At 43.2% G+C, this 25,964-nt stretch overlaps 2 protein-coding genes and 1 pseudogene across 2 annotated transcripts; 2 read left to right on the top strand and 1 right to left on the bottom strand.

The window, feature by feature from the left end:
- Positions 1-22: 22 nt before the first annotated feature.
- LOC115113367 (tubulin--tyrosine ligase-like) lies at positions 23-13,345 on the top strand. The gene is made up of 7 exons (XM_029640928.2): positions 23-726; positions 1,325-1,403; positions 1,525-1,757; positions 2,014-2,149; positions 2,343-2,612; positions 2,797-2,940; positions 8,940-13,345. Exons 1-7 carry the CDS (start codon positions 558-560, stop codon positions 9,142-9,144), a joined length of 1,236 nt encoding a protein of 411 aa, XP_029496788.1. The 5' UTR covers positions 23-557; the 3' UTR covers positions 9,145-13,345.
- Positions 13,075-23,154, top strand: LOC115112728 (DNA-directed RNA polymerase I subunit RPA2-like; annotated as a pseudogene).
- Positions 23,155-23,889: 735 nt separating this feature from the next.
- Positions 23,890-25,576, bottom strand: nanp (N-acetylneuraminic acid phosphatase). The gene is made up of 2 exons (XM_029639742.1): positions 25,382-25,576; positions 23,890-25,226 (listed from the first exon to the last, which is right to left on the bottom strand). Exons 1-2 carry the CDS (start codon positions 25,469-25,471, stop codon positions 24,585-24,587), a joined length of 732 nt encoding a protein of 243 aa, XP_029495602.1. The 5' UTR covers positions 25,472-25,576; the 3' UTR covers positions 23,890-24,584.
- Between the last annotated feature and the right edge of the window lie 388 nt (positions 25,577-25,964).

Here is a 25,964-nt window from a genome sequence, read left to right as displayed (position 1 = left end):
GCTCTTATTTTTCGATTTCCCAGTTGTCTTGAAAGCTCCTTAAATAACCTTTACTGGAAAATGTGAATCTCTTTTCATTGGTCGTTGTTTTGTCTCCAAGTTAAACAGCTAAAATCTTAGTAAAGTACCAATTTACATAGATAACGATTTATTTAAACAACACTTAAGAAATATATTCAGCTACGTAACATTAGCAAAGTAAGCCAGATAGGAGAAGCCAGAGGATCTCAGCCAGACGTGGGACCAAGTAACGTTAACGTCGTTAGTCAGGCACACCCTAAATCTGGGCACCCATGACTGAAACGTAACGTCAGGCGAGAGTCATGCAACATGAAGTAGTTTGGACTTTTGTGATTTTGAAAGACATTCACTAGCAACAAGAACATGCGAATCACTTTTTTCAGAACCTGGATATGACTGTCTCATCATGCCACAGACACATCCGTCCGCGAGATAGCGTTTGCCAGCCAGTCTGCTAAATGCAATAGCTACACCTGGGCTAGCTAGCTAATAATTCGTTTTGTTGTGTGCTTTTGCACATATACTATTGTTGTAATATGAATGTACCGATGTATACATTTGTCGCAAGAGACGAGAACAGCACCATTTATGCTGAAGTCTCCAAAATTCTCGTCGCAACTGGACAATGGAAGAGACTGAAAAGGGATAATCCCAGATTCAATTTGATGTTGGGCGAACGGAACAGACTGCCATTTGGACGGCTTGGTAAGAGTAGCACTTTTGGCATACTCAGTAAATGGTATTGCATGGCTTTGAATACCTTTAGTTGGAGTGTCAGTATTCTTGTTCTCACCCTCAAATTGAACCCATGAATTGTGTCGCATGAAACAGCTAATGTAGATATCTATAATGTAGGGCCATAGTAGATGCACACACACCACCAGTACTATTATGGCACTCACTGCATCGTTCCCAGCCTCCTTGTGAGTCTAACCAGGACTGCTGCATTTTCTGCATTATGCAAAGTACAAGAAAGTTATTCCCTTATACCACTAATAATGTTCCTTAATTTTTTTTTTTGTTGCCCACCCGTTTCACGTTACGATTCATATTTTGGGCTTGACTATCCTGGAGCCCATAGTCTAGACTATATTGGCTACTATGTTACGAAATTTAAACCTTATCCTGGTGACGTCACTGAATCACATCCTCTGCGGATAAGTAAGAGAATGCCTCAAGTAGGACACATTGAAGTTTGACTACAGAGAGGGAAAAGGACCAGACACGTGCAAAATGCTTTCCTGTGTTTGCACCGCCCTATTGTCATCACTTTTTTCGTCATGTGTTTGTATATCCTCCATAGGTCATGAGCCAGGACTGATGCAACAGGTGAATTATTACAGAGGGGCAGACAAGTTGTGCCGCAAAGCATCTTTAGTCAAGTAGGTATTTGAACTTTGGTATTGAAAAGGTTTGTGTAATCATTTTCACTCTGATACTGTAACTTACACTCAAATTCACACTGTAAATATCATCAATATCCTCTTTCTTTACATTATTCAGGTTAATCAAGACTAGCCCAGAGCTTCCAGACCCTAGCAACTGGTTGCCTGAATCCTACATCATCTATCCTACTAACCTAAATACCCCCGTCGCTCCTGTAAAGAATGGCATCAGCCACCTGAAAAGTAACCCCAAGACAGATGAAAGAGAAGTTTTCCTGGCCTCTTATCACTCAAGAAAGGAAAGCGGAGAGGGAACAGTGTGGATCGCCAAGTCATCTGCTGGAGCAAAAGGTACATCCCAGTCATCTTGTCTGAAGGCTCGGGTTTCTATTGATAGCTAGTACTGCTAGATACTGTAGTCGTTGGGCACTATGGGGAAAATATGATATTGTTGCCTAAAGAATCTCTTTTTTTTAAGTTAATACTTGCCTCATTTTTTTGGATGTTTTCTTGGACTGCCCAGTGAGTTACAAACTCTTCATTGGCAAAATATGTATTCCAAGGATTGTATACAAAGATTAGGCTTGGGTTGGTTTTCTTGTTCCAGGTGCTGGAATTTTGATATCCTACGATGCAAATCAATTGCTGGAGTTCATTGATAATCAAGGGCAGGTTCATGTCATTCAGAAGTACCTAGAAAGACCACTACTGCTGCAACCTGGCAACCGTAAATTTGACATCAGGTAAGCAGCTGATACTAATATTTTTGTGAGTGATAGCACATCTGTGTGTTTATTACATATTTCTTACCAACAAAATACCATATAGCCTTATAAATACACAATTCGGGCTGTCTGAGGAACAGTAACAGAAGCAATGTTATTGCTGGCGTTTTGCCCAGTAGTCTTTAACTCTGCGGGTTTGTATTGTTCTTAGGAGCTGGGTGCTCGTGGACCATCAGTACAACATCTACCTTTACCGGGAGGGTGTGCTGCGGACGGCCTCGGAGCCCTATGACAGCTCCAACTTCCAGGACATGACCAGCCACCTGACTAACCACTGCATCCAGAAAGAGCACTCCCAGAACTACGGCCGCTACGAGGAGGGCAATGAGATGTTCTTCGACGAGTTCCGGCAGTACCTGCTGAGCACCCACAACATAGCACTGGAGACCAGCATTTTACCTCAGATCAAGCAGATCATAAGGTAGCTAGCTACTTTTCATCCTGTGCTGTGATGTTTGTGTTTTACTTAATTGAAGATGGAAAAATACCCTTTTTTGTCAGATGACCTTGCCCTAACATGCATAGTTCTACAAATAGCTATGTACAGGTATTTGCTACACCACTACTCAGACTCCTGACAATGGTTGTTCTGTCTGGTCTCCTAGGAGCTGTTTGACATGCATTGAGCCAGCCATCAACACTAAGCACCTGTCCTATCAGAGTTTCCAGCTCTTTGGCTTTGACTTCATGGTGGACGAAAGCTTCAAGGTGTGGCTGATCGAGATCAATGGAGCTCCGGCCTGCGCACAGTCAGTATTATTTTTATATCCTTTTCCTCGTAGTGGTCATATACACATATTTTTATTTTATTTTACCTTTATTTTACTAGGCAAGTCAGTTAAGAACAAATTCTTATTTTCAATGACGGCCTAGGAACAGTGGGTTAACTGCCTGTTCAGGGGCAGAACGACAGATTTGTACCTTGTCAGCTCGGGGATTCGAACTTGCAACCTTTCGGTTACTAGTCCAACGCTCTAACCACTAGGCTACCCTGCCGCCCCGCATTCAGAAAGTTTTCAGACCCTTCCCGTTTTCCACATTTTGTTACATTAGAGCATTATTCTAAAATTGATTTTACATTTTTTTTTAACTCATCGATCTACACACAATACCCCCTAACGGCAAAGTGAAAACAGGTTGTTAGACATGTTTGCACATTTATTAAAAATAAACAACAGAAATACCTTGTTTACATAAGGTTCAGACCCTTTGCTATGAGACTGGAAATTGAGCTCAGGTGCATCTTGTTTCCATGGATCATCCTTGAGATGTTTCTACAACTTGATTGGAGTCCACCTGTGGTAAATTCAATTGTTTGGACATGATTTGGAAAGGCACATACCTGTCTATATACAGTTGACAAGTGCATGTCAGAGCAAAAACCAAGCCATGAGGTCAAAGGAATTGTCCGTAGAGCTCCAAGACAGAATTGTGCCGAGGCACAAATCTGGGAAAGGGTACCAAAAAATGTGCAGCATTGAAGGTCCCCAAGAACACAGTGGCCTCCATCATTCTTAAAAGGAAGACATTTGGAACCACCAAGCCTCTTCCTACAGCAGGCCACCCGGACAAACTGAGCAATCGGGGCCTTGGTCGGGAAGGTGAACAAGAACCCGATGGTCCCTCTGACAGAGCTCCAGAGTTCCTCTGTGGAGTTGGGAGAACCTTCCAGATGATCCAAGATGGCGTTTCAGTAGGACGTGTGTATTTGTTGTTTTGTTTCCGTGTCTTATCCCGTGTAAATAGCCAGTCGTTTTCGTATATCTCTTAATCTCACTTTCTATCTACGAACTAAATATACTTTCCTGCAACCCCCCTCACCCAATTTGGTACGGATCTGCTATTTTTATTCCTTATAACTGGAACTTCCATCCGGAGCTAACTAGCTACTAGTCTTTGTTAGCCACGGGCTAGCGGTCTTCACCTTTTTGCCGGTCATCAGCCAGCCTTAGCTCAGACAACACCTGCCAGTCTGCACAGCGCGATATCAACTCGGAACATATTGGACTGCTTCTCTCTACCATATTACCAGATTCCTGCCGCTCTGGATCATTACGCCGGATCATCGCAGCTAGCTAGCTGCAAACGAGGGGCTACTGTTAGCTAACGCCTCTGTCCCGAAGCAAGCACCAGCTAGCCTCAAGCTAGGACCATATACCAGCTAATTCTAGGGCTACAATACCTCCTTTGCTAATTGGCCTGGACCCTTTATTGTCGACATGGAGCCACGCTGATCCATCACGACTGGACTGCCGACGTGATTGCCCGATGTGGTCTCAACAGGTTATTCTGTTATGATGTCACCGAAGTAGAGGTCGACCGATTAATCGATATGGCCGATTTAATTGGGGGCGATTTCAAGTTTTCATAACAATGGGGAATCGGTATTTTAGGACACCGATTTGGCAGATTTTTATATATATTTATTATTATTATTATTATTTACACCTTTATTTAACTAGGCAAGTCAGTTAAGAACACATTCTTATTTTCAATTAGGGCCTAGGAACGGTGGGTTAACTGCCTCGCTCAGGGGCAGAACGACATATTTTCACCTTGTCAGCTCGGGCGATTAAATCTTGCAACCTTAGAGTTAACTAGTCCAACGCTATAACCACCTGCCTCTCGTTGCACTCCACAAGGAGACTGCCTGTTACGCGAATGCAGTAAGCCAAGGTAAGTTGCTAGCTAGCATTAATCTTGTCTTATAAAAAAACAATCAATCATAATCACTAGTTAATTACACATGGTTGATGATATTACTAGTTTATCTAGCGTGTCCTGCGTTGCATATAATCTGACTGAGCATACATGTATCTGACTGAGCGGTGGTAGGCAGCAGCAGGCTCGTAAGCATTCATTCAAACAGCACTTTCGTGCGTTTTGCCAGCAGCTCTTCGTTGTGCGTCAAGCATTGCGCGGTTTATGACTTCAAGCCTATCAACTCCCGAGATGAGGCTAGTGTAACCGATGTGAAATGGCTAGCTAGTTAGCGGGATGCGCACAAATAGCGTTTCAAACGTCACTCGCTTTTACACCATAATTTGCAAATAAATTCATTAAAAATCCTAGAATGTGATTTTCTGGATTTTTTTTTCTCCATTTTGTCTGTCATAGTTGAAGTGTACCTATGATGAAAATTACAGGCCCCTCTCATCTTTTTAAGTGGGAGAACTAGCACAATTGGTGGCTGACTAAATACTTTTTTGCCCCACTGTATTAAGTAAAAATAAGTGTTCATTGTCATTGTCATTTTCACGTAATTGTCATTATTACAAATACATTTAAACAATCGTCCGATTAATCGGTATCGGCTTTTTTGGTCCTCCAATAATCGGTATCGGCGTTGGAAAATCATAATCAGTCGACCTCTACACCGAAGAGCCATCTACTAGCCCCAGCCCGCTAGCTTTTCTGAACGATGTGTCCCCTGCTCGCCTAGCATAGTAGTGACTTGCGAACGGCCCATGGCTCACCTATTGCTGCTCTTTGGACCCTATGATCACTCTGCTACACAGCTGATGCCCCCTGGACTGTTTCAATAACACAGTACCTCATTTTGTTTACCTGTCGGCCCCAGCCTCGAACTCAGGTCCGGTATGTACCTACCTGACCCACTCTGCCCATTCATTGCCAATGACCCGTTGTCTTAGCACTCCTGATTATTATTATTTATTTAATTTGTCCATTATTTTACCAGGTAAGTTGACTGAAAACACGTTCTCATTTACAGCAACGACCTGGGAAATAGTTACAGGGGAGAGGAGGGGGATGAAAGAGCCAATTGTTCAACACCTGTGATTGCTTTATGCCTCTCTCTAATGTCAATACGCCTTGTCTTCTGCTGTCTTGGCTAGTTCTAATTGTTTTATTTCCACTCCTATTCCCCAGCCGCTATCGTTTGTTGACTTCTGTAACTGTAAAAGCCTTAGTTTCATGCATGTTAACATTAGAAGCCTCCTCCCTAAGTTTGTTTTATTCACTGCTTTAGCACACTCCGCCAACCCTGATGTCCTAGCCATGTCTGAATCCTGGTTTAGGAAGGCCACCAAAAATTCTGAAATTTCCAACTACAACATTTTCTGCCAAGATAGAACTGCCAAAGGGGGTGAAGTTGCAATCTACTGCAAAGATAGCCAGGTCTCTGCCCAAACAGTTTGTGCTTCTACTTTTAAAAATCCACCTTTCCAGAAATAAGTCTCACTGTTGCCGCTTGTTATAGACCCCCTCAGGCCCCAGCTGTGCCCTGGACACTATGTGAATTAATTGCCCCCCCAATTTATCTTCAGAGTTTGTACTGTTAGATGACCTAAACTGGGATATGCTTAACACCCCGGCCGTCCTACAATCTAAGCTAGATGCCTTCAATCTCACACAAATTATCATGGAACCTACCAGGTACAACCCTAAATCCAAATAAACAGGGGCACCCTCATAGATATCATCCTGACCAACCTGCCCTGTAAATACACCCCTGCTGTCTTCAACCAGGATCTCAGCGACCACAGCCCTATTGCCTGCGTCCGTAATGGGTCCGCGGTTAAACGACCACCCCTCATCACTCTCCCTAAAACACTTCAGCGAGCAGGCCTTTCTAATCGACCTGGCCCGGGTATCCTGGAAGGATATTGACCTCATTCCGTCAGTAGAGGATGCCTGGTTATTCTTTTAAAAGTACTTTCCTCACCATCTTAAATAAGCATGCCCCATTCAAAAAATGTAGAATTAAGAACAGATATAGCCCTTGGTTCACTCCAGACTTGACTGCCCTTGACAAGCACAAAAACATCCTGTGGCATACTGCATTAGCATCGAATAGCCCCCGTGATATGCAACTTTTCAGGGAAGGAACCAATATACACAGGCAGTTAGGAAAGCAAAGGCTAGCTTTTTCAAACATAAATTTGCATCCTGTAGCACAAACTCAAAGTTCTGGTACACTGTAAAGTACATGGAGATTAAGAGCACCTCCTCCCAGCTGCTCATTGCACTGAGGCTAGGAAACACTGTCACCACCGACAAATCCACGATAATCGAGGATTTCAAGAAGCATTTTTGAAAATCTGGACCCCTTTAAATCAGCTGGGCTAAACAATCTGGACCCTCTCTTTCGTAAATTATCCGCCACAATTGTTGCAACCCCTATTACTAACCTGTTCAACCTCTTTTGTATTGTCTGAGATCCCTAATGATTGGAAAGCTGCTGCGGTCATCCCCCTATTCAAAGGGGGGAGACACTCTAGACCCAAACTGTTACAGACCTATATCTATCCTACCCTGCCTTTCTAAAGTCTTCGAAAGCCAAGTTAACAAACAGATCACCGACCATTTTGAATCACACCGTACCTTCTCCGCTATGCAATCTGGTATTTGAGCTGGCCATGGGTGCACCTCAGCCACACTCAAGGTCCTAAACGGTATCATAACCGCCATCGATAAAAGACAATACTGTGCAGCCGTCTTCATCGACCTAGCCAAGGCTTTCGACTCCGTCAATCACCGCATTCTTATTGGCAGACTCAACAGCCTGGTTCACAAACTACTTCTCAGAATTCAGTGTGTCAAATCGGAGGGCCTGTTGTCCGGGCCTCTGGCAGTCTCTATGGGGGTGCCACAGGGTTCAATTCTCAAGCAGACTTTTTTTTCTCTGTATATATCAATGATGTTGCTCTTGCTGCTGGTGATTCTCTAATCCACCTCTACGCAGACGACACCATTCTGTATACATCTGGCTCTTCTTTGGACACTGTTAAACTTACCTCCAGATGAGCTTCAATGCCATACAACACTCCTTCCGTGGCCTACAGCTGCTCTTAAACGCAAGTAAAACTAAATGCATGCTCTTCAACCGATTTCTGCCCGCACCCGCCCATCTAGCATCACTACTCTGGACGGTTCTTACTTAGAATATGTGGACAACTACAAATAACTAGGTGTCTGGTTAGACTGTAAACCCTCCTTCCAGACTCACATTAAGCATCTCCAATCCAAAATTAAATCTAGAATTTGCTTCCTATTTCGCAAACAAAGCCGCCTTCACTCATGCTGCCAAACACCCTCGTAAAGCTGACTATCCTACTGATCCTTGACTTCGGCGATGTCATTTTACAAAATAGCCTCCAACACTCTACTCAGCAAATTGGTTGCAGTCTATCATAGTGCCATCCGTTTTGTCACCAAAGCCCCATATACTACCCACCACTGCGACCTGTATGCTCTCGTTGGCTGGCCCTTGCTTAATATTCGTCGCCAAATCCACTGGCTCCAGGTCATCTATAAGTCTTTGCTAGGTAAAGCTCCACCTTATCTCAGCTCACTGGTCACCATAGCAGCACCCACCCATAGCACGCGCTCCAGCAAGTATATTTCACTGGTCATCCCCATAGATAACTCCTCATTTGCCTGCCTTTCCTTCCAGTTCTCTGCTGCCAATGACTGGAACGAATTGCAAAAATCACTGACGCTGGAGACTTATATCTCCCTCACTAACTTTAAGCATTCTGTCCAACCGAGAGGTTTGGGTAGAGTAATTATTTTGAAAATGTTTGTTCCATTGTTCAAAGCTTAGAGGGCTATGTTAACCTCCCATGTTAGGTTTAATTCATGTTGTGTCTTTTGATCACTGGCGTCCAAGTGAACCTAAATGTGCTTGTAAAATTGTCCTTTGAATCATTCATTTGTCCAGGTATAATCTCACTAAGCCTGATTTAAGGGGTATCTTATTAATTGCACTCTCTCCATCCTCTAGGAAACTCTACCCGGAGCTATGCCAAGGTATCGTGGACATAGCCATCTCCAGTGTCTTCCCACTGAACATTGACTCCGAACCACGATCATCTTCCTCCTCCCCCGCTCCTTATTCCTCCTCCCCCTCCTTTTCCACTCTCAACTCATCCTGTTCCTCTCCGAAACTGAGAGGACCCCTCCACGTGGGCCCATTCACCCGGTTGTAAGTCCCTCCTCTGCTTCAGAAGTTCCAACCTCTGCTCTCTGCTCCTCACTCCTACGCTTTTCCCGAGATGTCCCACAGGCCAGGAAGCTTTGCCATCTCATTGGTTCTTGCATGGCAAGTTGTCTCGAATGGGAATACCCTTGTGATTGACTGAAGATTGTGTGACTTTCTCGTATGTGCTACCACATTCTCCTCCCCATACCCCCACAGTGGAAGCGCATTTCAGAGGAAAGCCTGGACAGGCATGCAGAAAATGAATGTGTGTAGACTTGGTGAATGTTCGGATGGTGATGAGGATTAAGATTAATTGGCGACAGACTGACAGATTTGGGGGTCCCAGAACAAGAAGATTCCCTTGTGAACCAGTGCTGCCACTGAGGCGACCCTAGACTGTGTATGGACGACCTCTGAAGATGGAGGGGACGCTTCACTTATTATACAGACTTTAGTGCCTTACATCTCCACCCATACCCCCTTAAAGATGCAGCCTGTCGATTTTAGCATAGCGCCTCTGCTACTGCGTGTGTTATGTGAGCCTGTGTATTGTCGGTCAGGCAAGTGTGTATGTCTGTGTGGTCTAGTCTTTTTTTTCTGGGTTTGGAGATCTTTGTATTTTATCCACAAAAGTTAGCATTATGAGGGGAGGGAAAAAAACTTTCCTGCGTCTTGATATGAATACCTGACATTGCCTATAAATCATTCTTCATATCATGGTTATTGACAAAGCCCCAGAGTTTTTTTTTTGTTGTACTGTATTTTAAGAGGATTAAAGCAGAAAATAGGCTATATTTTATTGCTACTGTAATTGTATTATAGCTATTTGATAGCTGTTATTCCATGCTCGCTGTGTAGTGTTAGCTCTACCATTTTGACAGACTTTTATTCAAGTTCATTTAGTCAGTGTTGTTCATTCAGTGTACAAAAGATTCCTAGACAGACTACTCCTTTTTCCTCTGTCAACAAAGAGCATTTGTGGAAGGACTAGAGATAAACCTCCCTTGTTTAATTTGAGACTAGCTTTGCAACTTCTGAACATTTCAACCCATTTGAACCTTCTAAAGGTTCTACCAGTCAAACCGTTACACGGTTATGCATGAGGATCTCCACTACAGCTGTAGATCTGTTTTTGTTTGTGATTTTAATAGAGATTGCATGCCGGTGTGGAAGCATGTTACTGTGTCTGTTGTGTGTCATAATGCAAGTAGGCCGGCTCTCCCTTTTGCCTCTAATACTGATAGTTCTTAGCCAAGAGCTGCCTTTTTAAAATGGTCTTTCATAGAAAGTGAGTTTCTTGTTAGTTTTTGCTTGCTTCCTTGAAAACCTGTAGTAAACATAGTAGCTTCAACCCCACAAACTACTTTGTCAACGCAAGTATAATTTTTATTTTTTAAAGGATTTCTAGACTACTAGCGCTGTTGGTTATGGTGTTGCATAGCTTCCATAATATTACGTGGAGTTGTAATGCATGCATGCTAACAAGTAGTTTTTCCTGCCCTTGTCTGTCAAACTGTAATATTCAGTGTAGACAACCTGACCACGTTCAGTTTACAGAGGCTTTAGCATTATTGCCCACAGTTAACTCTTAGATTAAGTTACTTTGTCCTCTGTTAAAATGTATTTTAAGTATTAGTTAGTCCCTTAAAAGGAGCAATCCGTAGTTGAAACAATAACAAAGTGCATCTGTTTCGGTAAAAGGCTAAAGGAATGCGGCTGGGAAAAATGTAACCACTCTCAAATTCATAGACCGAGCTATGGATGCAAGGACTGACCATCCATGATATCAACATTATAGTTTTAACCATGTTTTTAGGCTATTGTTTGTTTACATGTACTTTGTTTACAAACATTGGAGTAAACCAAGCTTATACACTACATGACAAAGTATGTGGACACCTGCTCGTTGAACATCTCATAAAAAAATCATTGGCATTAACATGGACTTGGTCCCCCCCCTTTGCTGCTATAACAGCCTCCACTCTTCTGGGATGGCTTTCCACTAGATGTTTGAACATTGCTGCTGGGATTTGCTTCCATTCAGCCACAAGAGTATTAGTGAGGTTGGGCACTGATGTTGGGCGATTAGGCCTGGCTCGCAGTTGGCGTACCAATTCATCCTAAAGGTGTTCGATGGGGTTGATGTCAGGGCTCTGTACAGGCCAGTCAAGTTCTTCCACACAGATGTCAACAAAACATTTCTGTATGAACCTTGCTTTGTGCACAGGGGCATTGTCATGCTAAAACAGGAAAGGGCCTTCCCCAAAGTTGGAAGCACAGAATTGTCTACAATGTATTTTATGCTGTAGCATTAAGATTTCCCTTCACTGGAACTAAGGGGCCTAGCTCGAACCATGGAAAACAGCCCCAGAACATTATTCCTTAGACGATTATTCCTCCAAACTATGGATTTTGGCAGGTAGCGTTCTCCTGGCATCTGCCAAACCAAGATTTGTCCGTTGGACTGCCAGTTGGTGAAGCGTGATTCGTCGCTCCAGAGTCCAATGGCGGCAAGCTTTACACCACGCCAGTCAGCGCTTGGCATTGCGCATGGAGATCTTAGGCTTGTGTGCTGCTGCTCGACCATGGAAACCCATTTCATGAAGCTCCCGACGAACAGTTCTTGTGCTGACGTTGCTTCCAGATACAGTTTGGAACTCTGTAGTATGTGTTGCAACCAAGGACAGACAATTTTTACACGCTTCAGCACTTGGCGGTCCAGTTCTGTGTGCTTGTGTGGCCTACCATTTCAAGGCTGAGCCATTGTTGCTCTTAAACATTTCCACTTCACAATAGCAGAACTTACAGTTGACCGGGGCAGCTCTAACAGGGCAAAAAATGTACGAACTGACTTATTGGAAAGGTGGCATCCTATGACTGTGCCATGTTGAAACTCACTGAGCTCTTCAGTAAGGCCATTCTACTGCCAAGGTTTATGTATGGAGATTGCATGGCTGTGTGCTCGATTTTATATACCCGTCAGCAAGGGTGAGGCTGAAATAGCTAAGTCAACTAATTTGAAGGGGTGTCCACATACCTTTGACTATATAGTGTATTTTGGGTTCTGATGGGATACGACAGTTGAACTTAACTCATGAGGCATGTGCAAGTTATATTCTTCAAGAACCAATGGGTACAACTGCAGACTGCCCCTTTAACCACTACCTCTTCATTATCACACATTTTCAAATATTTTAGTTGAGGTCATGCTTCAACATGTTTTGAGTCAAACACCGCTTAAGGGACAACATTGGCACATATTTATATTTTAATCCTTATCTTATGTTTACAAGATTGCTATGGGGAATGATGTACGGACAAGTGAATGACTGCTAAAATCGAATCTATTTGATATGTGCATGGTCAAAACATACAATGGCTATGAATTATATTATATAGTAGTTGCTGTTGAATGTTCAGTTAGATTGTATATCATAGGGGCAAAAAAAATAAAGGTTTGTTTCTAGATTAAACATTTTTTTGGCAAGAGCTAAACTTTATTATTCAACATATTGGAAAATATCCAAAGACAATTATCAGTATTATCAAAATTAGGGAAATGTCTTTCAAGCCAAGGGAAGGGGTGTCAGTGGGAATTGCCTCTTGATGTTTGGAAGATGCAATAAACCTCCTGCATATTTCATTTGTTTGATTGTAAAAAGATACATTTGGCTATTGCTATCTGGTCTGTGTGACTGTTAATTGTTCAATCTCTTGTAATGTCTGGTTCTCTTCAGTTTATTTGCACTGAACTTTTCCCATTTTTAATTACTTGCATTATCATCGTATTTTAGTTGAAAAAGTTGAAAAATTGCTTTTATGTCTAAAATGAATGTCATTATTTTCCCCCATAGTATTACTTATCTAGCTATGAATGTGAGTTTTAGGTATTTCAAGGCCTTTAAAGAGCAATGTGTAACTTCCTTTGAGTACCGCCATGGGAGACAAAGAAGTGACTTAAATCTGTCATTATCAAACATTTTCACTAAACCAAGGCAGCCAAGAAGAAAGATATAAGATATAAGACATAACAGCAACATTGGCACATTTGAAATGTTAATCTCTCCTCCAGTCAACAAGGTTTTACTGTACTGTATGTAGTCAGAGGAATGCCTATGATGTTTTTTTCTTCAGCTAATGTTTCTCAAACTCTTGCATGAAAACTTGATTGGATAAAAAAATGTATGTAGAATAAAATGTATTGTTGAGCTGAGTCTCCTGACTTCTCTTGTGGTGTAAAGGTGATATAAGTGGTGATATAAGACCCAGGGATGTACACTAGATATAACATGAAACAAAATAATATACAGTACTAGTCTAAAGTTTTAGAAAACCTACTCGCTATCATCCAGAAGACTTATCGGCTGCCTTCGATACTGTGAACCATCAGATCCTCCTCTCCACCCTCTCCGAGTTGGGCATCTCCGGCGCGGCCCACGCTTGGATTGAGTCCTACCTGACAGGTCGCTCCTACCAGGTGGCGTGGCGAGAATCTGTCTCCTCAACGCGCTCTCACCACTGGCGTCCCCAGGGCTCTGTTCTAGGCCCTCTCCTATTCTCGCTATACACCAAGTCACTTGGCTCTGTCATAACCTCACATGGTCTCTCCTATCATTGCTATGCAGATGACAACAATTAATCTTCTCCTTTCCCCTTCTGATGACCAGGTGGCGAATCGCATCTCTGCATGTCTGGCAGACATATCAGTGTGGATGACGGATCACCACCTCAAGCTGAACCTAAGACGGAGCTGCTCTTCCTCCCGGGAAGGACTGCCCATTCCATGATCTCGCCATCACGGTTGACAACTCCATTGTGTCCTCCTCCCAGAGCGCTAAGAACCTTGGCGTGATCCTGGACAACACCCTGTCGTTCTCAACTAACATCAAGGCGGTGGCACCTGGTAGGTTCATGCTCTACAACATCCGCAGAGTACGACCCTGCCTCACACAGGAAGCAGCGCAGGTCCTAATCCAGGCACTTGTCATCTCCCGTCTGGATTACTGCAACTCGCTGTTGGCTGGGCTCCCTGCCTGTGCCATTAAACCCCTACAACTCATCCAGAACGCCGCAGCCCGTCTGGTGTTCAACCTTCCCAAGTTCTCTCACGTCACCCCGCTCCTCCGCTCTCTCCACTGGCTTCCAGTTGAAGCTCGCATCCGCTACAAGACCATGGTGCTTGCCTACGGAGCTGTGAGGGGAACGGCACCTCAGTACCTCCAGGCTCTGATCAGGCCCTACACCCAAACAAGGGCACTGCGTTCATCCACCTCTGGCCTGCTCGCCTCCCTACCACTGAGGAAGTTTCCCGGCAGCCCAGTCAAAACTGTTCGCTGCTCTGGCCCCCAATGGTGGAACAAACTCCCTCACGACGCCAAGACAGCGGAGTCAATCACCACCTTCCGGAGACACCTGAAACCCCACCTCTTTCAGGAATACCTAGGATAGGATAAAGTAATCCTTCTCACCCCCTTAAAATATTTAGATGCACTATTGTAAAGTGGCTGTTCCACTGGATGTCTTAAGGTGAACGCACCAATTTGTAAGTCGCTCTGGATAAGAGCGTCTGCTAAATGACTTAAATGTAAATGTAATGTCATTCAAAGGTTTTTTTAAATGTTTACTGTTTTCTACATTGTAGAATAATAGTGTAGACATCAAATCTATGAAATCATGTAGTAACCAAAAAGGTGTTAAACAAATCCAACTATACTTTATATTCTTCAAAGTAGCTACCCTTTGGTTTGCACACTCTCAACCAGCTTCACCTGGAATGTTTTTCCAATATTCTTGAAGGAGTTCCCATATATGAGCTTTTTCTTCACTCTGCGGTCCAACTCATCCCAAACCATCTCAATTGGGTTGAGGTCGGGTGATTGTGGAGGCCAGGTCATCTGATGCAGCACTCCATCACTCTCCTTGGTCAAATTTATACTCATCAGATGAAAGGACAGATTTCCACCAGTCTACTGTCCATTGCTTGTGTTTCTTGGCCCAAGCGAGTCTTCTTATTGCTGTCCTTTTAGTAGTGGTTTCTTTGCAGCAATTTGACCATGAAGGCCTGATTCATGCAATCTATCTGATCTGAATCTGATTCACGCAATTTATTTACTAACTCTATTTTATCAATGTACCAATCGGGCTTCAGGAAGAAGCATAGCACAATTATAGCAGCCATGAAGGTTTTAAATTATATCACTGAAGCCATTGACAAAAAACAGCACTGTGTCTCATTTTTTATTGATATCTCTTTTGATACAGTTGATCATGCTATACTAAGGCAGAGATTGTCGAGTGTAGGTTTTTCAGAGCATGCAGTTGCATGGTTTGCTAACTATCTGTCTGATGGAACTCAGTGCACTCAATTTGATGGGCTTATGTCTGTTAAATTGTCTGCCTTGAATGGTGTGCCCCAAGGCTCTGCACTTGGTCCTCTCTTATTCACTATTTAAATGATTTAAACAAAAATGTCCAAAATGCACAACTTCATTTTTATGCTGATGATACTGTTATTTACTGTTGTGCCTCGTCTCTTACAAAAGCTTTGCAGAACATGCAAACTGCTTTCTATACTGTTCAGCAAAAGGACCTTGTGAAGATGCTGCAGGAAACAGGTACAAAAGTATCTATATCCACAGTAAAACGCGTCCTATATCGACATAACCTGAAAGGCCGCTCAGCAAGGAAGAAGCCACTGCTTTTAAACCGCCATTTAAAAAGCCAGACTACGGTTTGCAACTGCACGAGGGGACAAAGATAGTACTTTTTGGAGAAATGTCTTCTGGTCTGATGAAACAAAAATATAACTGTTTGGCCATGATGACCATCTTTATGTTTGGAGGAAAAAGGGAGATGCTTGCAAGCCGAAGAACACCATTCCAACTGTGAAGCACGGGGGTAGCAGCATCATGTTCTGGGGGTGCTTTGCTGCAGGAAGGACTGGTGCACTTCACAAAATAGATGGCATGAGGAAGAAAAATTATGTGGATATATTGAAGCAACATCTCAAGACATCAGTCAGGAAGTTAAAACTTGGTCGCAAATGGGTCTTCCAAATGGGCAATAACCCCAAGCATACTTCCAAAGTTGTGGAAAATGGCTTAAGGACAACAAAGTCAAGGTATTGGAGTGGCCATCACAAAGCCGTGACCTCATCCTATAGAAATTTTGTGGGCAGAACTGAAAAAGCATGTGCATAATAAAGTGGTGATCCTAACTGACATAAGACAGGGAATTTTTTACTAGGATGAAATGTCAGGAATTGTGAAAAACTGAGTTTAAATGTATTTGGCTAAGGTGTATGTAAACTTCCAACTTCAACTGTGTGTGTGTGTATATATATTTAGTGGGGCAAAAAAAGTATTTAGTCAGCCACCAATTGTGCAAGTTCTCCCACTTAAAAAGATGAGAGAGGCCTGTAATTTACATCATAGGTACACTTCAAATATGACAGACAAAATGAGAAAAATAAATCCAGAAAATCACATTCTAGGATTTTTAATGAATTTATTTGCAAATTATAGTTAGACCTATTGATATAAGTGTTCTGCAGCAACGTAAGAAAACACGATTTTGTTTGAGGAAGTTACTGATATGTATTTGCGAGAAAGTGACCCAGTTAATTGTTACCTGATTGTCTTAAAAAAAACATTATTATTTTTTAAAGGCTTCAATTCAATTTGATGTCATTCTCCCCAGTACGCCACAAAATCTGACCCAAATACTGTTACCTTCCAACTTTGAGCTGATGTTCACTGTGTTCAAGTTAGCTTAGCTAACGCAGGAACTTGGTTGTAGTTATCGTCTGCCATTTAAAACCATGTGGTTAGATGTTTTAGACTCAGTTTGTGAAATGTGGGTTTTCTATTTTCCTTTTCAGGCCATTCCTCCCTTGGAGTTTATGCTTAGAAATGACCGGATCAGCTTGGCGTTAGCGGAGGCCACCATCTATAAACGAGTGGTGGGCAAAGGGAGCATCTGCCGGGACCTGATGGTGTTCCCATCAGAGTGCAGAGGGAGACGCTGCTCATACCGGGAAACGCTTGTGGTTAGCTTGCCAGTAGACCCAACCATACCATATGCGGATCTACCCCATTCATAGACGTTAACCGCTTTAGCCCCTATAGACGATAGTGTCTTCTGGTCGGGCGCTCGTTTTGACCATTAAAACGCATCTTTTGAGAAATTATTGAAGAAAAAAGTAGGTTAAATTACTACACACATTTTTATAGGTTTAGTGTTCCCACACGTCCATATCTCCATGTTACAGTGATTGTTTATTGAAGACAGGCTACCTGTGTGAATTAGCTATATAGCGTGCTACGAACACCTGTGTGGAACGTTAAGTATAACTGCGGACCTGTAGTTATTCAACTGGAGGAATACAGTTGATCTTTCCAAAACTGCTACAGTAAGTGTATATATATTTTTTTGAAATATTATTTATGCTGAAATGAAAGATAAGCGGCATAAGAGCATAGGTTTCAAAAAACATTTCCCAAGCGATAATTATTGACGTTTTTAAACGTTAAATCGCAGCGTCGGACAGATGTCAACTGGTCCGTGAATGGGATTACCAAAGGCATCATCAAGCAGTCCCTGGGCCAGGTGTCCATCATGGTGAAGTCTAGGCTGTGTAACCTGAATGGGCTCCCTCCCAAAGAGCATCACAAGGAGGCGGAGGTAGGAGAATGGCATGCTTCCTACCCCACAGCACATCTGTGGGAACTATTCAATCTAATAATTTGTGCTTCAAAGCAGAAATAAAGGCACTTTTTAGGTCTTACTTCACATTCTAATATCTCTCCTTTTCTCTGCCACACTCTCTATCCTCATTGAAACAGGAAATGGGTGGTTATTTTGTGAATGGGATCTAGAAGGTTATTCGCATGCTGATCATGCCAAGGAGGAACTACCCTATTGCTATGTCAAGACCCAAGTGGAAGAACAGAGGCTAGGGATACACTCCGTATGGTAAGCAAGGCAGTTAATGTACAGTATGTGGAGGGTGTTTATGTACAAGCTGAACATTGCAGTGTTGGAGTATTTAAGACGTACGTAGCCGAACATTGATTTTACATTTGAGTCATTCAGCAGACACTCTTACAGGAGTAATTAGGGCTAGGTGCCTTGATCAAGGACGCATCGACAGACTTTTCACCTAGTCGGCTCTGGGATTCGAACCAGCGACATTTCAGTTACTGGGCCCAACACTTAACCGCTAGGCTACCTGCCGCCCTCATTATCACCTTGATCCAGACAGAAGATCAAGCTATGCTTTGTGTGAAGGAGGAGTGCACAGCTATCAATATGAACCTGCATTACCTGGATAACGGGACTGCGATGCTCAAATTCATCTACCAGAAAGAGCTCTTCTTCCTGCCCCTAGATTTTGCACTGAAGGTGAAATGAAGCAGTGATATTTGGAACAGGAACATGCATGTGACTAGAGCAGGGCGATATATCGAATTAATTTGATTAATTCAAATGTATTTTTGCACAATATTCCCAATGCCTGTATCGCAAGAATTTGTTTTTATGAGCGTTCATGTCTGCTTGTTCTCATGTCTTTTTGGTCTCGTCTCTTTCATTCCTTCTGTGCTGTGTGCATCTTCCATTTACATCAGCGATCTGAATATAATGACGAGATGCTCATGTCGCTGCCCTAACAATTAGAGCTGTTGACCCAAATGGCGCGAAGGGAGGCGACAAGCTTAGGTCCAAAATAAGCTCGTAGAAACGCATTGGGCTTATTTTGGACATATGTTTGCAAGAGTGAAGCCTCGCACTTCTCCTCTTCCTCTGTTTACACACACACACCAAGCCCCTCCCCCTGCCACTCACACCAACACAGTTGAGAGATCACTTCATCTCTGACAAGCGGTTTCAACTCACTATTTGCATTTGAGGTTTGGTTCAATAGAATCGGTCATATGGATACAAACACATTGAGACATTATTTTCTCTAATAGAGAAGTTAACTTCTCTAACAATATCCTTCTTATGTCTCAGCTGCTCAAATTGCACGCAGAGCAGACACTACTAAATCAGGAGTATTAAAGAACGTTGATTCTGGAAAATGTATGCTAGCAGCATTTTAGCCAAAGACTGTTCTACTTGCTGTCTAGTCTGTATTTTATAAATGTGCAATAAGCATAAAACACCATTTATACAAGTAATTGGCAACTCATTCTGAGAAATGAGGTAGGTCACTTGATTTCAACATCTGAACAAAGTGGAAAGGTTAGCATGCTGTTCAAACAGTTGGAGATGGACAGAAAGGTGTGTTCATAACAATTCAAATGTTCTCCCTTGTTAGCTAATCAATACATACAAGTTGGCTAAACTTGAAATATAAAGCACGTGGGCTTGTGCTTGAAAGATTGAGACCTGTGTTAATTTTCTAATGGCTGCTACAAGAAGTTAGTCATTATTAGTGAATTTTCATTATGCATAGTTCTGGTCATTTTTTATATATACAGACTTGAAAGCCAGATCATGATTATTGAAAATAAGCAATGCCTGGGCATGCTCCTGATGAGGTGGCGGATGGTCTCCTGAGGGATCTCCTCCCAGACCTGGACTAAAGCATCCGCCAACTCCTGGACAGTCTGTGGTGCAACGTGGCGTTGGTGGATGGAGCGAGACATGATGTCCCAGATGTGCTCAATTGGATTCAGGTCTGGGGAACGGGCGGGCCAGTCCATAGCATCAATGCCTTCCTCTTGCAGGAACTGCTGACACACTCCAGACACATGAGGTCCTACATTGTCTTGCATTAGGAGGAACCTGCATATGGTCTCACAAGGGGTCTGAGGATCTCATCTCGGTACCTAATGGCAGTCAGGCTACCTCTGGCGAGTACATGGAGAATTTGCCAATCTTGGTGTTCTCTGGCAAATGCCAAACGTCCTGCACGGTGTTGGGCTGTAAGCACAACCCCCACCTGTGGACGTCGGGCCCTCATGGAGTCTGTTTCAGACCGTTTGAGCAGACACATGCACATTTGTGGTCTGCTGGAGGTCATTTTGCAGGGCTCTGGCAGTGCTCCTCCTGCTCCTCCTTGCACAAAGGCGGAGGTAGCGGTCCTGCTGCTGGGTTGTTGCCCTCCTACGGCCTCCTCCACATCTCCTGATGTACTGGCCTGTCTCTTGGTAGCACCTCCATGCTCTGGACACTACGCTGACAGACACCGCAAACCTTCTTGCCACAGCTCGCATTGATGTGCCATCCTGGATGAGCTGCACTACCTGAGCCACTTGTGTGGGTTGTAGACTCCGTCTCATGCTACCACTAGAGTGAAAGCACCGCCAGCATTCAAAAGTGACCAAAACATCAGCCAGGAAGCATAGGAACTGAGAAGTGGTCTGTGGTTATCACCTGCAGAACCACTCCTTTATTGGGGGTGTCTTGCTAATTGCCTATAATTTCCACCTGTTGTCTATTCCATTTGCACAACAGCATGTAAAATTTATTGTCAATCAGTGTTGCTTCCTAAGTGGACAGTTTGATTTCACAGAAGTGTGATTGACTTGGAGTTACATTGTGTTGTTTAAGTGTTCCCTTTCTTTTTTTGAGCAGTGTATTATTAGTGGGGCTTAAATTTAGCCTAATTACACACACCCTGAATTGCTTAGATTATTGCTGACTGTTTGAAATGCAGTGTATTTGAACTTTAATTGTACAACAGCTTCAAACATATATCGTGAATCGGCCATGAATTTGAAAAAAATCGATATGATTTTCAGGCCATATCGCCCAGCCCTACATGTAACATTTTATTAAAAACCTCTAGAGTCGATGTCCGCACCCCTGCATAAACCAAATTAGCATAATACAAAAGTTCTCAAAAATATTACAGTTCATATAAGGAAATCAGTCAATTGAAATAATTTCATTAGGCCCTAATCTAAGGATTTCAAATGACTGGTAACACAGATATGCCTCTATTGGTCACATATGCCGTAAAAATTAAATAAAAATGGGCCTCAGGATCTCGTCATGTTATCTCTGTGCATTCAAATTGCCATGGACTAAAATGCAATTTTGTTTGTTGTCCGCAGGTTATGCCTGTCTATACTATAACCCCACCGCCACCATGGGCCACTCTGTTCACAACGTTAAAATCAGCAAACCGCTTGCCCACATGACACCATACACGTGGTCTGCGATTTGAGGCTGGTTAGACGTACTGCCAAATTCTCTAAAACGACGTTGGAGGTGGCTTATGATAAAATTAACATTAAAATCTGTGGCAAAAGCTCAGGTGGACATTCCTGCAGTCAGCATTCCAATTGCACATTCCCTCAATTTCTGACATCTAGCATTGTGTTGTGACAACTGCACATTTTAGTGGCCTTTTATTTATTAACATTTCAAGGATGATCAATGGAAACAGGATGCACCTGAGCTCAATTTCAAGTCTCATAGCAAAGGATCTGAATACTCATGTTTTAAGGTATGTTTTTAATTTTAATACATTTGCAAACCTGTTTTTTCTTTGTCATTATGTGGTATTGTGTGTAGATTGAGGACATCTAATTTAATCAATTTTAGAAAAAGGCTGTAACGTTACAAAATGTGGAAAAGGGAAAGGGGTCTAAATACTTTCCGAATGGACTGTATATATTAAAATGAACAAGTGTTTTGTTTAATTCTGTGTTTGCATGTTTAGAAGGAATGTGTAGATGAATGCTCATGGTTTCTGTCTTTTCCTACCAGATCCTGAACAAGTCATCATGAGAGAGGAACTTTGGTCGTGGCCGTGTTTACAAGACAGAGCTGGTTGAGAAGAAGGGTGAGGACAACCTGGTGTTTGGGGTCAAACCTGGTGGTCCCAAGGTAATGAGGTAATGGACAAACTGGATGCTGATGGTCTGCCCTCCCACTCCCCCGTCGGCACCATGCTACAGTACTGAGACACCTTCTACAGCCACCTCAACACCGGACAGAGCTTTGTCAACTTCTATACTTGAGCCTGTCTCTGCTCTATGATAATAATGAGTCGGCCAGATGCAGCTGCTAATGCAATTTATAACCTGCTGTTTTCTCTCGCTTGCGTAGGAGTCAAGAAAACTGGTAGACAACATCAAGGTGTACAGCAACAACGCTGGTTTAACCGCATCTGCAATACGGTGCGATGGCCCTGTAAACCCACCATCGGGGACAAGTTCGCCATCCAGAAGGGCATCCTGAACCGCCTGTGGCCTGCCGAGGACATGCCCTTCACAGAGAGCGGCATGACCACCGACATCCTGTCCAATCCCCACGGCTTCCCCTCCCCCATGACCATTGGCATGCTCATCGAGAGCACGGCTAGCAAGTCAGGCGCCCTCCACGGCCTGTGCCAATATGCCACGCCCTTCACCTTTTCTGAGGAGAACTCGGCACTGGAGCATTTCAGCAACATGCTACGCCAGCTACAGCCACTGTAGCACCGAGCGCCTCTCCAGCTGGCCTCAGCGGCCTTGAGCTGGATGGGGACATCTTCATCGGCGTGGTCTATTACCAGCGGCTACGTCACATGGTCTCGGACAACTTCCAGGTTCGGCCGCGGGACAAGGTGACCAACCAGCCGGTGGGCGGGAGGAACATCCAGGGGGGCATCCACTTTGGGGATATGGAGCGTGACGACCCCTGCTGGCGCACGGGATCTCATTGCTGCTCCACGACCACCTATTCAACTGCTCTGACTGCCTCAATCCTCAGGCCGACTCTTTTTCTCTGTATATATCAATGATGTTGCTCTTGCTGCTGGTGATTCTCTAATCCACCTCTACGCAGATGACACCATTCTGGAAACAGCATCTCCAATCCCAAATTTGATCTAGAATCAGCTTCCTATTTCGCAACAAAGCCTCCTTCACTCATGCTGCTGAACATACCCTCGTAAAGCTGACTATCCTACCGATCCTTGACTTCGGCAATGTCATTTACAAAATAGCCTCCAACACTCTACTAAGCAAACTGGATGTAGTCTATCATAGTGCCATCCGTTTTGTCACCAAAACCCCATGTACTACCCACCACTGCGACCTGTATGCTCTCGTTGGCTGGCCCTCGCTACATATTCGTCGCCAAACCCACTGGCTCCAGGTCATCTTTAAGTCTTTGCAAGGTAAAGCCCCGCCTTATCTCAGCTCACTGGTCACCATAGTAGCACCCGCTTCAGCAGGTATATTTCACTGGTCATCCCCAAAGCCAACTCCTCTTTTGGCCGCCTTTCCTTCCAGTTCTCTGCTGCCAATGACTGGAACAAATTGCAAAAATCACTGAAGCTGGAGACTTATATCTCCCGCACTGCCTTTAAGCATCAGCTGTCAGAGCAGCTTACTGAGCATTGCACCTGTACACAGCCCATCTGTAAATAGCCCACCCAACTACCTCATCCTCATATTGTTATTTATTTTTGCACCCCAGTATCTCTACTTGCACAGCTTCATCTGCACATCTATCACTCCAGTGCTAATGCTAAATTGTAATTATTTCGCCATTATGGTCTATTTATTGCCTCCATAATCTTACTACATTTGCACACACTGTATATAGATTTTTCTATTGTGTTATTGACTGTACGTTTGTTTATCCCATGTGTAACTCTGTGTTGTTGTTTTTGTCGCACTGCTTTGCTTTATCTTGGCCAGGTCACAGTTGTAAATGAGAACTCGTTCTCAACTGGGCCTACCTGGTTAAATAAAGGTGAAAAATAAAAAATGGTCTCTGACCTATCATAAATAATGGCTGAGTTAAGAGATAAGTCAAAGGATAGTTGGAATCTACCATTTTTTTTTAAAGATATTGCACAGTAACTGTAATATATAAATAACATTTGTCATTTTGCAGACGCTCTATACACAGAGACTTATAATTAGTACATTCATCTTAAGGGGGCTAGGTGAGACAACACATCACAATCATATCAAGTACATTTTCCCTCAGAGTATTTATCAGCATACAATACTGTCAATCAGTCTATTTAGAGTGACATTCTGTAAGAAAATACACTTTGATGGTGTATTTTAAGCATTAGACAAAGTTGATTCATGTGACCACTAGGGAAAGTGAGTTTTGACATTTACTTTTCAGAATGACAATCACGACACATTCAAGTGGCTCAGTTGTTTCGGACCTGTGCACAGGCTTCAGCTTCATATTTCCAGTAAACTATATGTAATACCTACCTCCACCAACAGATAACATAAATTGACAGAATTATACATTAGCTGCATTAGAGAGTAGAGACAATGAACAATGAAACAGAATTTTGATAGGTAAGCAAATAATTGTTGCTGTAAAGTAATTTTGTCTTTCATCCAGATTGAATATGAAAGAAAATAAGATGATTTTGATTTTGACAATCCCTTTTACAAAAAAAAAAAGTGTTTTCATTAACTCAGGCCTTTGGAAACAATCTTCATGTGATTGGTTTAGACATTGTTCCCCGTACTTTCACTTAAACTTGGCCAGCACCTCAGGTAAATCCAGCACAGAGGGAATGGTGTAGTCTGGATTGACAGATCCCTCAGGTGGACACACCCCTCCGTTATTAATCCACACTGTGGCTCTAACCCCTGCATTAAACCCCCCGACAATGTCTGTGTCCAGGGAGTCTCCCACCATAACACAGTCGTGAGCCTGCACCGCGAGCAGGCCAAAGCAATGGTTGAAGATGGAGCGGGCTGGCTTCTCTTCTGCATGCTCTCCCCCCACCACCACAGCATCAAACAGCCCCTGACACCCCAACGCCACTACCTTCTCCCTCTGTGTCTGGGTCTCTCCATTGGTCAGCAGCAGCAGTTTGTGGCTGGTCCTCAGCTGCTTCAGCAGGGTAAGTACTGGAGGTGTTATGGTTAGAAGCTCCAGGCGAGTGTTCTTCCATTGGTAGTAGCACTCACTGGCAAGGGTGGGGTTAGAGCTGGGACTCCCATCCATAACCTCCTGGATGCTCTCCTCCCAGTGGCTGATCCGCACCTCATCTATTGTCCTACCACCAGCTGGGTCAAAGGTCTCGTGATGGAGCTTGTGCTTAAATCTGTCACAAATGGCAATGGTGTGTTCATGGTCTAATGTTGTCTTCAAGAGCTCCGTGACCTAGGAAACAAGGAAATCAATGCTGATCGTAATATGTGTACATAAACAACCCAGGGAATGTTTTGATCAAGCAAATGACAATCGAATCAAGTACCTGTAAGCCTACTTTACTCGAGGGGAAAAATGGAATGTCATGAAACGGCCGTGCTACTCACTTTTTGAATGGCCACTCCACCGGCACCCGCTGTATCAATGAGCGTGTTATCCAAGTCGAGCAATATCGCCTTGATACCTTCACTGTTCATTGCCGCTATCAACAGGTTACAAATAAATGTAATGTTAGTATAGCTTTTATACGGCGAAACAAGTTAATAGCTAGCTACTGTAAATGCATGCCTTCAATGCGGAAATGTTGGCAATAAAGAAACGCATTATGGGAGCTGTAGGTTTTCAGATCTATTTTTTTCCCGTTTTGGCCACTAGAGAGCGTCAATATATCACGTAAAACAGTATAAATTCCAGATAAATAGGCCTATTTGCAAGTAATTTCAAGGACATCTGCAACCCCAATCTAAAAGCCTTTTAAAGCTACAATATGTAACTTTTTGGGTGACCCGATCCAGTTATGGATCTATGATTCTCATTGAAAGCAAGTTAAGAAGCGGTAGATTGTTCAATGTGCGATATTTTTATTCTTCCAGTTCTTAAATTTAGTTTTTGTTTATTTTTGTACACCAGCAAACAGCTGAAAATACAATATTTTTGGTTATGGAAAATATATCTCACAGCAGTTTAGAT

The sequence above is a fragment of the Oncorhynchus nerka genome, linkage group LG28, assembly GCF_034236695.1.
Source record: "Oncorhynchus nerka isolate Pitt River linkage group LG28, Oner_Uvic_2.0, whole genome shotgun sequence".
NCBI lineage: Eukaryota > Metazoa > Chordata > Actinopteri > Salmoniformes > Salmonidae > Oncorhynchus > Oncorhynchus nerka.
Note: the sequence above shows the minus strand (reverse complement) of the source record. Positions and strands in the feature narration are given on the sequence as shown.